The sequence below is a fragment of the Crocodylus porosus genome, unplaced genomic scaffold, assembly GCF_001723895.1.
Source record: "Crocodylus porosus isolate Cpor-Errol unplaced genomic scaffold, CroPor_comp1, whole genome shotgun sequence".
Taxonomy (NCBI): domain Eukaryota; kingdom Metazoa; phylum Chordata; order Crocodylia; family Crocodylidae; genus Crocodylus; species Crocodylus porosus.
In genome coordinates, this window is record NW_017728918.1 from 26,924,581 (window position 1) to 26,941,316 (window position 16,736).

The 16,736-nt window shown below is 42.6% G+C and overlaps 1 protein-coding gene across 3 annotated transcripts in view; it reads right to left on the minus strand.

The window, feature by feature from the left end:
- Positions 1-16,736, minus strand: part of ASAP2 (ArfGAP with SH3 domain, ankyrin repeat and PH domain 2) — a 112,817-nt gene that overhangs the window by 89,153 nt on the left and 6,928 nt on the right. For all 3 annotated transcript variants that reach the window (XM_019537417.1, XM_019537418.1, XM_019537416.1), the window contains exons 3-4: positions 5,806-5,880; positions 992-1,041 (exon numbers count right to left, since the gene is read on the minus strand). In XM_019537417.1, the coding sequence (XP_019392962.1) occupies positions 992-1,041; positions 5,806-5,880 (125 nt within the window). The remainder of the gene's footprint in view (positions 1-991; positions 1,042-5,805; positions 5,881-16,736) is intronic.

The window sequence follows — 16,736 nt, forward strand, 5'->3', positions numbered from 1 at the left end:
GGTTAAGGGCTTGCAGGCCAAGCCCTACAAGGAGAGACCAGGGAACATGGGCCTCTTCAGCCTCCGCAAGAGAAGTTTGAGAGGCGACCTTGTGGCTGCCTATAAATTCATCATGGGGCCACAGAAGGGAATTGGTGAGGCTCTACTCACCAAGGCGCCCTTGGGGGTCACAAGAAATAATGGCCATAAGCTAGCAGACAGCGGATTTAGACTGGACATTAGGAGGAACTTCTTCACAGAGTGGCCAATGTCTGGAATGGGCTCCCAAGGGATGTGGTGCTCTCCCCTACCCTGGGGGTCTTCAAGACGAGGTTAGATAGGCATCTAGCTGGGGTCATCTGAACCCAGCACTCTTTCCTACCTATGCAGGGGGTCGGACTCAATGATCTATTGAGGTCCCTTCTGACCCTAACATCTATGAATCTATGAACTTGTCAAAACTTCCTATGTGGCCCCCGGGCCCAAATAATTGCCCACCCCTGAAGTAGCATCAAGAAAGGGTGCATATCTTTTGTAGTAAGTCTTGGAGGGCATATATTTAGATAAAATTATGAACCAGTTACACTGGGAATGTAACCTGTGTGGACCAAAATTTGTATATAGACATGAATCTTTGAATGCTCTGATGGCCAATACAGATGAGGTCAAACTAACTTGGACCATCAATGTAAAAATTTAAAGGAAGGACTAGTATGGGATTTTTAGTTACCCAGTCTCTATCGGAAACCTATTAAGCAAAAAAGTTAGCAAAAAAGGTTACCAAAAAACAGTCATTACTACAAAACAGTAAATTGCATTTCATATACTCTCCAAAATAATATACATGAACTATAGAATTTCAAGTAATTTTTCTATACACAGATTTTGTGTAGGGCTAATTTTTCAGCTGAAGCCATTAGTTTCCACCTTAGTATAAACCAACACTACATCTATATTACAAATTATGTCTATTTAGCTTTTTTTTTTTTTAAAAGAAAAAGAAAATACATACACTTTTGTTTCATAGTCCTTCCATGCCTTATCAAAAGGTTTTTTTAGATCCTGTCAACACAGAAAAAGAACATGTATTAAACATAGCTCAGTAATTGTAACACTTCTGTTCACTAACAGCTCACACACATGAAGTATCAGGGTGACAGAGAACAAGCAGCTTCCCCTCCTGCAGCTCATATAAGGGCTAAGAGAAAAACCCCTGCATTTGAAGCATGCAGGAGTTTCTTCCTAACAGCTCCTGAAGAAGTACACAGTTACATTCAGGTTCAAATCTGGGAGAAATCTCCTGATCCCTGAGAAGAATGTAGTCATGTCCACAATTCTCCATGCATGCTACGTAGCTCAGGAATGCATTTGGTTTCTAGTGGACTCACTGAGGCAAAGCAGCTGTGGCATCACACAAATGCAAACCTTGGCTTAGCTAGTATAATCAAATCTCTAGCTAATCTCTAATGACCAAAGTTAAAAGGTTGATTTTCCATTGACACCTGTAGGACAAGACTGGACATATTTGCCCAAACCCTACATTCTTAACTCAGGCAGAATTTCTATGGACTTGAAAAAGAGCGAACTAAAGGATTTGTCTCTTAGGAAAATAAGAACAATTTGAAGCAAATATTTTTAATAAGTCTTTAGATAGTTTTATTTCCATTTTTGCTCAGAGATTAAAATGTTATTACATATCTTGAGGGAATCAACTCACTGCAGATCAAATAATCTTAACTGTCACAAAAAAATAAAAACCAGAAAAACTGACACCATAGGTACAGGTTCAAATGAGGCTGCTTATAGACATTAAAAAACGCCCAGCGCTTTAATTTCAGCTCGTCAGCCAGAAGAGGCATCTCATTAGTTTGACTGAATCAGCTTTAGATAAAAGCACCAAAAAGCCCCACTGAAGTGCCCGACCTATACAGATGCTAGGGAGCTGAGTCACACTAACCTGCTTCATCTTCTAGTAAAGCGCTGGGTTTTTTGTTTGTTTGGGGGGTTTTTTTGGGGGGGGGGAGGGGGGAGAGTCGGGTCACATCTGTCAGCGCCCCTAGTTATTCTCAATGGGAGAGAGGCAAGTTAGTTTCCACATATTATGGGGTAAGGACCTGCACAAAAGCAGTTATCACAGAATAACAATGTAATTCCCAACCCTATTTACTTCACTGTAACTTGTTCATCTGCCTATGCCATGCATATCAAAAACTAGTATTTCTTCTTAAACAATTAGTAAATTATTTAAAAAAAACAAAACCACATTCAGTCATTCACTGAAGAGAAAAAGAAAAAGGCAACAGCATTCAAGTCTGAGGGCTCAGTTTTCCAATATTATTAACACTCTGAGGTATGCTATTGGCTTGCATGAGTGTTTAGAGGACTAGGCTTCAGAAACCAACCTACCACTTTCAAATCCATACTAAACATAGACAATTATTTTTTTGTTCTACTGCATTTTGATGTATAGTTTTTCTTCCATATTATCTTAGCAGGAATGACATGCATGCAGAGGTACAGCAATGAATTGATGCTGGATTGAATACGCATCAAACCAAAAACTGAGGCTTTTGACATATACAAAGCAATGTATAGCTTTGCATAGCATGCTGCCATAAATATCATCCATGAACTACATGAATCCTAATAATCATTTGTATAAATAGGTCACTTATTGTGCAACTCGAGATACATTTGAGTTTTTGTTTTTTTAAAGAAAATATAACTATTAAAATTAAGTTGGGGCAGCCAATCCAGTGTGCAGAGATACTGTAGTGGTATAAATACAGAGCTGCAGGGTTATTATTGGTTATGTACTGTTCTGTATTTGGTTTGCAGTTATCCCAATTTGTATAAATACTACAATTTTACTAAGAATATGTAAATCCTGTTGCACTGACTGGCTCTCATACTTTGCATATTCAAGATAATTGTGAGCAGTAAACATCCTTCTGCTCATCTGCTGCAGGGAGACAGACAGAAAAGGTAAAACTTGCATGAAAAAACAGAAAGCAAATGAAAAGGGGCCTATCAAACTAAACAAAGGAAAAAGATATTTTTAAAAACCCTAAGGCTCGTTGATTTATTTCTTCTCCTCCCCCTCCTCATCCCTTTTTGCCCCTTCCAAAGGCATGAAAGTCTCATGTGTACAGTCTAATGCCCTGTTTCTTCACATTTAGAAACAAAATCTTATATATATCAGGTGTGGGCAACATATGGCCTGTGAGCCAGGTCCACCCTGCCAACTGACTGGATTCAGTTTGCAGGCAGGTGCCCACCAATTGATTACATCCAGCCCACAGTGCTCCACACAAGGCCAAGCCCCACCCGGGACAGCTGAAACCACACTCCTGCCTGCCCCAGCCCTGACCAGCACACAGCTTTCCAGCGGGGCTGCTCTCAATGAAGCTATCCAGGTACTGGTCAGCTCTCCCCACCCCCAGTAGCTTTTCTTCCACCTCCTGCCCTTGCTGCACCAATATGGGTAGTGACTGCAGTTGTGGGGTTGTGCGCCAGGTACCACATGCCCAGCCAGGCAGGGGGGCAAACTGTAGTCGAGTGGTTCCTTCCTCAGTGCCCAGGTGCCCAGGGCACCAGTCCCAGCTCTCTACCGCCTTCCACTCAACTCAGCTACTCAAAGGTGGCTGCTCATCATGGCAGGCAGGCAGAGTGGGTGAAAGGTGGCTGGGAGCTGGGACTGCAGTCCTGTGTGCTAGGGCAGGAGACACCTGACTGCAGCTTCCCTCAACCAGGCTGGGGACCTGCTGCCCAGCATGCATCCCCATTGCTTCCCTGCATGACCTGCTGCCTGGAACAGCACACCAGGGACAGGATGAGAAGCTACTGGAGGTGGGGGTGCTGAGTAGTACCTGGGCCACTGCAGCTCACTAGTAGCAGCCCTGTTGGGAAGCTGTGCGCGTTACCTGGGGCTGGGCTGGGCAAGAGCGGGCAAGAGAGGGTGGGACTCAGCACCATGCAGAGTGACATGGGGACAGTTGTGGGGGGCAGACTGCACCTGTACCTCCTCAGTGAACTCTGCTGCATATGCCTCCTGCCCCCACCCCGACCAGCTCCTGGAGCCTAGTACATGGGCAGCCTCCACCCCCTCCACACAATATACAAGAGTAAGGCTTTATTTTGAGCTATGCAATCACTTCTGTATAGAATACTCAAAAAAAAAATTGTACCAAATCAGGACAAAAATTAGTCTGAAATGCAATTAAAATAGGTTATAGCAGATGTTTGATATTTAGTATATGATTTTTATCTGTAATTTGTCAAAATTATATCTTCTGAAAGATTGTGCACACATAGCCCTCAACAGCTCACCAAAATTCATTACATGGCCCTCCAGCTGAAATAATTGCCTACCTCTGCTTTATATTCTGTGGATAGCCCCATTAACTTAAAGTGTAATGTTAGAGAACATTTATGTAGGATTAGCAGCTTGACCCTTCTTTCCAGTTCAGTATTGAAACATAAGGAAAGCAAAAATACACTGCAGAGAATGTGTCCTGCACTGCAGGAAGAGCGTAGAAAAACGTAAGGAAAAGGAAGAGCGAGAAGCATGATAAATGGAAATTAGTGAGAAGACCAACAGCACTGGACACTTGCCTATTTTTTAATCTTCACTTTCAGCAGTTTACAGTAACTTTTTTGTAGGTTTATTTTCTTTCATTGAAAATTTCAGAACAATAGCTTCCAGTCGCTTCCTGTTTGTTCAGTAATAAACAGACACCAAGCTAATGAACTCTTTGGCTATTGGTTTTGAAATGTGTTAAGCACATTATCATTTGGGTGAATAAATTTATTCAATCTCAGGTTATAGTTAACCCTACAAAACAGGAAACAGTCACAAAACATTTTTATAACATATTTTGGTTCCATTTTTTAAACCCTACCTTTATTCACGCTAAGGAAATACCTGTAAAGTTAACAATGCGATATACAATTTAATAATAACATTTAATAATAATTTAAAGCAATCCACTTTAAATACAAATGAATTAAAGTTGTACTCTGTCAAAACTCTTTCTGCAGAAGTTTTATCCAAACTCTCTATAATCCTTTGTAATTTTCTGGCCTGAAAACCTTTACACCTTCTGGAGGAACTTTCCCTCTATGTTTTATAGTTAAAACATCTGATTACTATCTGAGGCTCCCTTTACATGTTAAATTTATGCCATGATTCATACATCATATTATTAGTGGCAATATGCTACATGTGCAGTGCACACTTAATTTAAGGTGCCATAAAATAGCAAACCAGCTATAAAAATGTTCCACATGTAATGCAGAACATTTTTATGGCTGTTTTGTATGGTGTATTGAATAGAATGTGTGGCAGATCTAGGGCTAGGGCTGACAATCAGCTGATTCAAGTTAATTCAACTCAGTGTCAGCTCTGGTACCAAAGTATACTTGGGCCTGTCAAGATCCCAATTCAGCTTTATGGCTAGAGACAACAATCAGCTGACTGTCAGCCCTGGCCCCAGACCCAAGGGCTCCCCCTACAACACCAAGTATAAAAGGAATGATCCCCGATTTCTGATCTCAGAACTGTACATCCTGACATGCCTGTAGGGCATGGTAGGAAGTGCAATTGCTGGGATCATGGATCAGATGCCAGGATGCTTTTAAATGGATGTGTGGAAAGGTATGAAATTATTTAGTATGCAGCTGATGCCATAGTCATTCCAGTTACTGAAGTAGTGTACTACTCAACTACTGCATCTCTCCATAAGTATAATTAAATTGACATATTAGCTTTATGATTTTATTGCACCAACAAAAACTTTTTAAAAAACAGAAATAAGAGTACCATACCCCTTTTACTCCTTTCAGGTCTCCCTTCAGCAAACTGTCCAATGGGAAAGTGATTATGTTGTTCATATTTTGAATCTATAAACAAAAATAAGTGACATTTTAGTTAAACATTTGAATAAGCTACACAGAAATGTACATTCTTTGGCCTCACTCAAATATTTAAAGGTCTAATAAGTGGTGGCAACCATCAATCCTCCTGGATCATGGTGCATGCATGACGGCCACCCAGACCTTTGATGCAAATTCCTAGGCAGGAATTTTTCGGAGTGGAGAATACCCAGACTTTCCATCCTCCCTGTAGGCCACTGAGACAAAATCCAAAATCTAAACTGAATCCAGATGCTTAGTGTCTCCATGGCAGCAGTTGTATAAGTGTCTGGGAATCAAACCCAGGTCTTCTGTGTGATAGACAAGGATTCTACCACTGAACCACAGGGGATACTAGCTTAATAAGTAATCTCATCTTTACATTCTCTTCCTAATACTGTTGGCAATTATAATCAGAGATGGGTACAGTATGATTTTGTTACAACTACTTTAAAAAACTTTAAAACTAAACTAAGTATCTGCAGATTTAAAGCTGGCGGGACTAGGGATAGCAGCCAGTTACTCATCCAATAAAAACTGCAGAACTGGACAATTAACTTCTGTATTGCCCGATTTTTGCTTAAGTTATAACATTAATGCTACAATGCAGTTTTTTCTACATTTAGTGTATTTCAACCAGTTATTGTTGATCATCTACAGACAGTCCTTGGATTTACGACACAATTGGTTCCTAAAAACAATGTCTTAGGTCAAAATGTTGTAACTCAGAATCAATTTTCTCATAAGAAACAATGTTATAAATAGGGGATTGGTTCCTAAACCAAGGCCTGACACCCTATTTTCACTAAAAATACCCCAGAATTTTGTACTCGATCAATTATAGATGAGTAACATTGCTATTTACATATAAATATAAATACATTAGTGTAGCTATCATATTGATTTGGATTGACTTATTTGATGCGACTTTGCTGGACTTTTTGAAGGGCTCTTGGCTGGAGTCTTCTCAGGAGTCTTGGCTGCAGGTTTTCCTGGAGTCTTGTCTGCTTTCTTAAAAAAAGGGTCCAAGGAAGTTTGGACACATGTTCTCCAGGGAGATAGGTGACACAGCGAACTTGTTCGCTGGTGTGGCGTCGCATCAAGTGTTGTAAAGTCAAAACTGACGTCGTAAAGTTGAAACACGGTGTCAATTTATAAAGGTTGTAAAGTGAGAAATGTTGTAAGTTGAGGACTGCCTGTATCTGTTTTCTAGTCTCTTAGGGCAGGGGTTTTCAACCTTTTTTAAGAAATGTACCCCCCAGCAGCTGGATGGGGGGGGGGAGGGGAGTGGCACACAGCTGGAAGCAGAGCAGTGAGTGGCAGCATCGGCCACTGTGTGAGAGCTTCCCCACAACCCCCCTGCATCCTGTTGGCCAGGTGATGCCTGCGAAGCCCACAGAGGGGCACCACTGCCCTTGACCCCCATCTCCCCACTCGTCCCCCAGCCCTGCTCCTGGTAGGTGGCAGTGCAGGATGGTGGGTGACGGCACTGACCTACCTCTTAGGGCCTTCCCAAGTACCCCCGGGGGTATGTGTACCCCTGGCTGACAATCTCCGTCTTAGGGGTCTGATCTGCAAATACATGCTTTTACACGTTCATACTCTATTCATACTCATTCAGTAGCAGTGCCACTACTGCACCCATTGCTGCCAGAACAGATGGGGCCCAGAGCCAGCATGTGCTCTGGGGCCCAAGCCAGACCCAGTGGCAGAAGCAGTGATGGCGCAGGTGCCATGGAGCAGAAGAGGAAGGGGGCAGAGGCAGGAGCGGGCAGAGGCAGACAGGACTTCTGCTGCAGCTCCAGCTTCTACTTTGATCCTAGGTAAGTGCTAGAGCTAGAGCTGGAGCAGCAGCAAGAGCAGCTGCCTAGCCCTCCCACTACTTTGTACTCAAATTCAAACCGAGGGACTTTCCACACTCCCACCCCCTATGTTGACTGGGGTAAAAAACCTCATCTTGGATTCAAGTAAATATGGTATGGAATGAGGTCAAAGAAAAAAGTGGACTCATAATAAAAAGAAGGCATTATTTTGCATCACTCAAAAGTAAATCCATCAGCTACTTAAATAGTAGTGTTAATAATCTCTTAAGGGAGTTGCATTTGGTTTTCCTTGGCCAAAAAAAGGATGATGCAAACAGGAACTTCAAGAAAGGAAGCTGAAACTGGGTAACTAGGGAGAAGTGATTCATTTCCAGTCTGGAATAGTACTTAAGTGAAATGAGCTCAACGTCCCAATGCTGTTCTTAGCAAACAGCTATGGATGACCACAGCAATCTCTCACCCCAGCTGGCATTGAACAGACCTATTTGTTAAAAGTGAGCAGAGAAGCCAAAGAATATATATATTCTGTAAACATTTTCACATTTAAAAACTTTTCTTTGCATAGGAGGGATGAGGCACTTCACCCAACTCCTATGACAGACTACACCAGGGGTTTTCAACCTTTTTGGATGACTGTACCTCTGGTGGCTGGACCCATAGCAGAGGGAGGGCACGGTGGTGTGTGGCTGAACATGGAACGGTGGCAGCCGCGACATGCAAGCTTCTTCTGCCCCCCGTGTCTGGCCAGGCAGGCAGTGCCTGTTCAGCAGCGCAGGATAGTGTATAACAGTACTCCATCCCCACCTGCCTGTGCATACCCACTATGGCCTTCTCACGTACCCCCGGTTGACAACCCCTGGACTACACTGCACTGTTCTCACTGATCATGGCCATTATAGGCTCAACAGCTTGAGAAATGTTACACAATGCTGGAAGTGTTTTGGCTATTTCTTACCAACTCCTAAGTCATGTTCAGCATTGTCTTATATACACAACAGCACAGTCATGTTTAACCGCGATCAACTCCTGCAATGTAATCCAGCCTTCATCTGGCAGATATAAAGCCTAATGCACATAAACCCCACAGACAACTGAAGACTTCCACTGAAAAAGACTAAACAAAACTATCAGATTGGCAAAAAGCAGGCCTTTACTTTGTAAATTTCTCAATTAGCTAATAACAAGTTAAAAGGTACAAACTAACAAAGCATGCCCTCACAGTTTTGGCCCTATTATTATCTGCATCCTGGGGATTTTGAAACAAACAGAAGGCCCAAGATTCTGAAATATCCTTCCCAAAAGGCTTCAGGAAAAATACTACAGATTTCATGCTGTAAGATTTACCTTCTCACAAATGTTTTCTCCCAAAAATTAGAAAAGAAAAATAAAGTAAAAAAAGAAACTGCAACCTCCAAAGCAGAAGCCAGCAATAATGTCAAGAGCATTACAAAACACTAACTGGTTTTCAAGACAGTTGTCAGGTTTTCAGGAGAGTTCTGACTACTCGGTAATTCATGTATGATGCATTAGAAATGCTTGCAAAACTCATCTAGTCAAAAAAAAAAAAAAGTTTAAAAAGGGGTAATAGAGTCTTTCTGCAAATATGACAGACTAAGTAAGTATTTCTCTAAAATGTCAATGACTTGGTCTTTCTGCTCATTACATGTATATTACTTACTATTTACTGAATGTCCTATACACTCCTCTTTTCATACTGGTTGGTAGCCATAAAGTGATAAATTACATCTAATTCGATGAATCAAACTGGCTCACATCCATACATCAAGATTGGAATGCAAGATAAAATTGTTTTTACTGCTTCTAAGATTTTTATCCTTAACTATAAAAAAATTCTCATTTTAGTACGTAAAGGAGCATTCTCTTGCTGCTGTTCCCACTCCAGATCACCCTGAACTGTACAGAAAGTATAGACTGCACAACTGATGCCAGTGCCAATGTTGCATTTATATTTGCATCATTTCATTTTTAAAAGCTGATGAGAAGGGAGACACTAATAGTTTCTCAGAGAAGCTGAGAGAGCAAATCGCTCTGATGCCAGAAAAACACTGGCAACTTCTGCATACTTTAAAAAAAATAATTGATCTGGTTTCAGCTTCCAACAGTACTACTTTCATAGCCACACTTTTTTCATCTGACAGCTTCCAATAAGATAAGATGAGTAACTTTATAAACTTGAGAAGACTGGGTGGGGGGTGGGAAGGGAAGGCAGAGGAGAAAGGTGGCAGGAGGGACAATGTGGAAATAAACACAGCTGCTAGAATCTGTATTAGACACAAGCAGCAAGCAAACTTTTGCAAAGAAGAAATGAACTGTAAGCTGCTTTATCATATAGCAAAACCTGAAATCCTTTACTTAATAAACTTTTCTCTTTACTTCAAAGAGGCATACTCCAATATTTTGGACCTGAATGGCTACAGTACTTTCCACAGTTGTTATTTTAAAAAAGTAATCATTTGACTTGACTCTCTAAATTATTTCAGAGTACACAAGTACACAGAATATTTTAGACTGAATTAGAAATAGATTTTTTTTGCACTGGAATCAATATGCTACAAGTGTATATACATTATGGATCACACCACCATTCCTCTACTTGAGGTCAGAGTCATTCACCAGGCATTAGGGTTCGTTAGCAATTGTTAGTACTACCTTGCCACATATCCTTGTGTCCTTTAAATAATTCAAGTAATGTTTAATTATTTTTTAGTAGATTCCCTAAATCATGCAAGATTTTTAGCGGTACAAAGCCAGTTAACACTAGCAGAAAAGTGGCCAACAATTCAGGTTTACATCATTTTCAAAGTAAGGTATTAGTAAATCTGACCTTGAAATCTTCAACATTAGTTACATAGTTAAATGCAATTATTTACATCGATTTAATAAAAGAATCATCCAGCATCTTATCAAAAAGAAATAAACTAAACCAAAAAGCAAAAGAACAAAACACACTAAAAAAACAACCTTGCCATGTTTCAGAAGATTAAACCTATACAGATGTGCATGTGCACATGTACACACTCCCTAACTAAAATATTGTAAAATGGGAGAACTGTTTTGCTTTCTGAAGCTATATATTCAAGCTAAAAAGAACTGTTAATCAGTGGTAGTTCATGCCACTTGCCAATGGTGGATCATTCCCCACAGCAGTGGTTCTCAATTTTTTTTTTCTACCAGGACCCATTTGTAAACATCAGTGGCCAGTGCTGACCCAGTATCCCCCACTCCTGACCTGCTGTCCCCCACCCCCAGGCCCAGCCATGTGTGAGGTATGAGGGGGCCCCAAGCAGCCCCTCGCAGGCTGAAGTTCTGCTAGCCTGCAAGGGAAAAGCCACAGTTTCCTGCATTTTTCTCCTTTAAAGGAGAATCTGTTTTTAACATTTGTTTGCAACCCTTTTGATATATTCTTGTGACCCACTTTTGGGTCACAACCTGTGGGATGCAAATCATTGCCCTACAGGACCATATCAACCTAGACTGAAGCACAGACTTCACAGACATTAGAGCTAGAAGGGACCTCACAAGATCATCGGGTCCAGCCCCCCACCCAAGGGGCAGGAAGTCTGCTTGGGTCAAAAGATCCCAGCAAGATAAGGATCCAAATGTGCCTTAAAGGCATCCAGAGTAGGTGCTTGCACCACTTCTGGGGGGAGTCTGTTCCAGACTTTGGAAATTCAGATGATAAAGTTTTTTCTTATGTCCAGTATAAAATGGTCTTCCCCGAGTTCGTGACCATTAGACCTTGTCCGTCTGTTCACTAGGGCACCCAAAGACAATTCTCCCAGTTCCTGGTCCACACCCTTAATATATTTATAGGCTACCACCAAGCCCCCTGAGCCTTCGCTTTTCCAGGCTGAAGAGTCCCGTGTCTCTCAGCTTTTCCTCATAAGACTTGTTCTCTCGTCCTCTGATCATGCTTTCTTCTGGACTCTCTCAAGCTTCTCCACATCCTTCCTAAAGTGTGGAGCCCCGAACTGGATGCAGTACTCTAACTGTGGCCTCACCAAGGCCGAGTACAGTGAGAGTATGACTTCCTGGGTCTAGCTTGAGATGGATTGATACATACAAGCCAGGTTTTTGTTTGTTTTGTTGGCTGCGGCATCTCATTGGTGGCTCATGCTCAATCATGACCCCCAAGGCCCTTCGGTCGTAGTGCTAGCAAGTGTTACACTGCCAAACCTATCGGTGTGATGTGGCTTGGTGGGTGTGCATTGGTGGCTGCCCATCTCAGTTGAGCTCAGTTTAAAGGCCTTTCGAGTAGGTCAGCCATTCTGGCCAAGAAAATCTTCTTCCCCATTGGAGTGTGGTGGAGGTCACTGCTTCCCAGCAGGCCAGTGCCTCCACCTCTGAAGTACAGGCTATAGTCAAAAAAGCCAAAGCCTTCGCTATGGCACCAGTGCCACAGTCTTCTATTGACTTTGTCAGTTTGTCTCTTCCTCTTGTGACAGTGACCCATAAGCAGCAACTAGAAAAACTGAGGGAAAATCTACCTGCATCCCCAATCTTGAGCCCCGTCCCCAGAGCCCTGTAGTCACTCATGACTCAGCTTGGATTGCTCTAAGCCGTGTCATTTGTACCCACATGGATGAGAAGCATACAATAGTGATCGGAGGGCTGAACAAGTTTTTTGGATCCTCTGTTACATCCTGGATGGGGGCCTCTGGGAGGGAGGAGACCTCATGGGCCAGGGGGTCAGGTCACATCTAAATGATGGGTTTCTGCCACTCCCTTAACACACTTATGCTAAACTTAATATCATTTCCTCTTTCCTCAGTATTCACATCATTCATGTATTTCTAAACTACTGTTTCTCCTCCACAACCATTAAGTCACCAAGCTAGCTCTCTTAAGCTTTCTTCTTGAATCATATTTAGCTCTTGATCTTTATTCTCTTTCCTCTGAATTTTTCCCAGTTTGTCAGTATTTTTCTAAAGACGTCAACACACTCTTCCAGGTGCTGCTGCGTCAGTGATATAAAAAAGTATTATTTTTCTCTGTTCTGTATAAAAAGCTCATTACAAAAGGCATATGTCGTTATCAACTGTTTGGATCAAGTTTTAACATCAATCTCCTCCCCTACAGCAGTCTCTCATTGTTATCAGCATCCAGATTTTTCCAAGTGGTACGCAGATGTCAAGCAGCTTGCCCCTTGCTTATACCTGGCCCCCTTGCCAGACCCTTCAAGCTCTCCCCACCTTCCACAGTGTGCAGATTTCATATTACTGTGCTTTTAACTCAGCATTTTTAATGACAATTGACTTTAAACAGAGAAAAAGAATTCACACATTCATGCACGCACAGATAAAAAGGAGTTGTAGGAGGATGGACTGTTACAAGCGGTGTTAGTTTCTTTGTTTCTATCTTCATAAAGAAAGGGTAAGAAACCTATAAAAAATTGAAGCTCTCTTGGGACAGAAGAGAAAGGAGACAGGCAATTATAGATTATCATTTTTTCCAGGGAACAGTGAAAGAGTAAGACTAAAATAAAAATGTTTAAAGAGGAGGCCTATCAGATTGACTGGCCTTTCTCCTGACCCAGTATCCACACTCTAACATATCACTTTGCACTTACTCAGTTCAAGAATCAGAGTAGTTAAAGTTATGTATGACTGGTGCACAAATTGGGGTTAGGGAGAACTTTCTGGCTAGGAGAGTGGTCAGGCATTGGAACAAGCAACCTAGAGAAGTTGTGCAATCTCCATGCTTCGAAATTTTCAAAAGTACGTTAGACAGACACTTGGCTGAGATGGTTTAGTCAGGAATTATCATGTCTTGAGTAGGGGGCTGCACTAGATGTTCTTGTGAGGTCCCTTCCAGCCCTGCCTTCCTGTTACCATATAATCTTAAATACCCCCATAGACCAGGGGTAGGCAATTATTTCAGCCGAAGGGCTGCTTGCCACAATGGTAGCCCCACCCCTTGACAGGTGTCCCACCCCCTGGTTACCATCTTGGGATCAGAAGTCCCACCTCCTAATCCCTGACCTTTGCCACTGGAAACCCTTCCCCTTTCCCCCAGAAGTTTTGTGCTTTTGTTTTGTTTTGTTTGTTTTTTTTGGAGGGAGGGGTTACCATCTTGGAACCAGGAAAAACCCAAATCATATACTAAAGTCAAACATCTACCATGAAGTATTTTAATTTTTTTTCAAAAATTATTTTTGTCCCAATTTGTGTGGGTTTACATAGTGTGTATAGATGTGATTACAAATAACTCAAAAGTAAAGTCTTACCTTTGTCTACTGTGTGTGGGGTGTGCGTCTGTGTGGTGGGGTGTGTATGTGAGTGGGTGTGTGTGGGGGTGTGTGGCTGTGTGTGTGTGGGGAGGGTATGTTGGGGGGTGTATATGTGAGAGGGTTGTGGGGGGAGCAGGCTGTGGGTATGTGTGGGGTTTGTGGGTGAGGGAGGGGGGCCCTCCCACACAGCCCCCTCCATGGCGCACAGTTGCACCACCATCAGCAGAAGCAGCAAGAAGTGGGCCCTTGGGGTGTTCATGGCCTGTGCAGGCAAAGCTGCCAGGTGGCATGTGGCTCCGGCCAGTTCCAGGCCAACCTTCCTCTATCATGCAGGGCTCAGGTGCAGCTCCTGGGATTTGTGCACTACCAGGGAGAAGCCCCACACAATGAAGCCAGCTGCCTTCCCCACTTCTTACTGTAACATGCAGTTCACAGGACTCTGATGGAAGTGGCAGGGAGCCCTGCTCCCTGCTTCCCGGTGGAGTGTTCTGACAAAATGAATACCAAGCAAGCTATCAACCAGGAGAGTGGTGCTCAACATTTTGGCCCCACAGGCCAGAGAAATGGTACAGGACTGATCTGCAGGCAGGATTGGGGTCCTGCCTTGACCCATGCTGCTTGATTTAGCATGCAGAGCCATGGGCTGTGGGGAGCCCCATGGGCTCAATGAGCTGGCACTGGGGCCCAGATTTGGCCTGCAGGCCAGGTTTGGGCACCCCGAACCAGAAACGCTGCTGACAAGTTACACAGTTTAGCTCAAGTAAAGTATTGTGTTATTCTCCAGAAAATACTTTGCCTACCATAAAAGTATCCAAAGGAACAGTAGGTGGACTTTGTAAATATTATTGCTAACCCAAAGGAAGCTTAAGGCAACTTTATAATTGGGGAGAGAAAGGGGAGATACAAATCTGCAGAAACTGATCAAAATCAATATGGTACAGATAGTAAAGAGTTACTCATTTTGAAGACATACTGATTATCACTGTATGATTTCAAAAAGTCATTCAAAAGTTTGTTTTTTTTTTAAATCACTGGTTCCCAAACCTGACGAATCAGAGAACCTGAAAACAGTTCTCAAAACAGAACATAGTAGTATCTCTTTAAAATATATACATAAACAGTGTGACTGTGTGTGTGCGTGCGCACACACACACACGCGCACACACAAAAATCACAACTCTCAAGGCCTAAACTTCAACCCAAGTTATATATAGTTGAATCACTAGAAATGAGAAATAAATTTTGGATACAAGAAAGCAATAGATTTTATCCAGATGCTGCAATAAAGACCCTTAAAAGATCAAAGTGTTCTAGGAAAAACAACTTCAACAGCTATAGACACACACAAAAATGAAAAACTGATAAAAATAACATACTTTTAAAGATTTATTCATTTTTTTCTTTCTGAAGGAAAGCTTTTTTTCCCCAAAGCTTTAGAATTGCAGCTGCAAATGGCATCCAGCTACTATGCTAACAGAACACAACAGCTCTCCAGACAGATATTTTGCATTTAATGCAAATACATTCAGAAGAAATGACAAAGTTAAACTTGACCTAAGTTTAAAGTCGTATCAGTGGTAATAGCTTGGTCATCTGCTCCAATCTGATTATGTTGTCTCACTGCCTTGCACATGACTTCCATTCAAATACTTCTGAAGAGATACTTGTTCAGTGCCTTATGGAACCCAGAGGGACAGGTGTGGGTAAAAAGAATGGTTTTCAACAACAGCAATTCTCATGCCTTTGACAAGTATATTGGTAAAATTATTTATGTATGAAACATGCAGAGTGCCCATAAACTCATTGTAGATCCAGCACACTTCCAAACACTGTAAGGAGATTGGAAGACCAAGAGGATTTTTTCTCAGAGAGGAAAGGAACTGAATGGGGAAGGAGACATCAGAAAGAATGAATTCAAACATTTAAATCAACACTGTTTACAACACTAAAAGAACCATGAGGTTCTCCAGGGCACTCCTCCACCACTTCCCTGATTCGGCACCAATCCTAGTTGAGAACCACTGTTACACTGCTTCAGCCTAACACAGTAGGTCTCATCAAGGTGCTGCCATTGTCACCCAGTAGAAGTGCCCCGAACACCTCGCGTACAGCCAAATTGAGAAGTGCTGCAACATGTTCAGATGCTCCTTCTTCATTAGGGTTATCTAATAAATCTAAAGCAGGCAGGAAAGCCCATTCACTCTTGCTGCAACCTTTCCTGGTCTGACCATTCATGGCATCTCCTGGAAAGTCACGCTGGGCAAATTGAACCATCTCATGCTCCTGTTTCTAAGAGGAGCATGGGGCCAGACCAGGAAGGGTTGGAGTATAACTGGACTCTCCTTCCTGCTTCAGGTACATCAGGTAACCCTAATATAGGAAGTGCTACACTTGTGCCACAACCATTCCTGGCCTGGCTGTGCACAAATCGTGGAGCACTTACTTAGCCATGGCATCTGCACTACAGAACCCCTGAAAGGATCTTACTGCACCCCCAGTGAACCACTGCCACTAGCCCACTGACTTGGACTCATGGAGAACCCTAAAGGCACTCCTGTCCCACTCCACTGTGGGCTGCAGGGAGCAGCTGCAGAGGATACCAGGCTCAGATAGGAGCAGAGGTGACATACAGGTTCCCTCTTCCAGCACCTTCTCCCTGCCCCCTCAGCTTCAAGGTGCCCCCCAATGGCTGGGAGCAAGCAGTGGAAGGCAGAACCCACCTGCCAGACACCACAGCTATCCCTCATTGATGCAGGTACACAAGAAGTCCC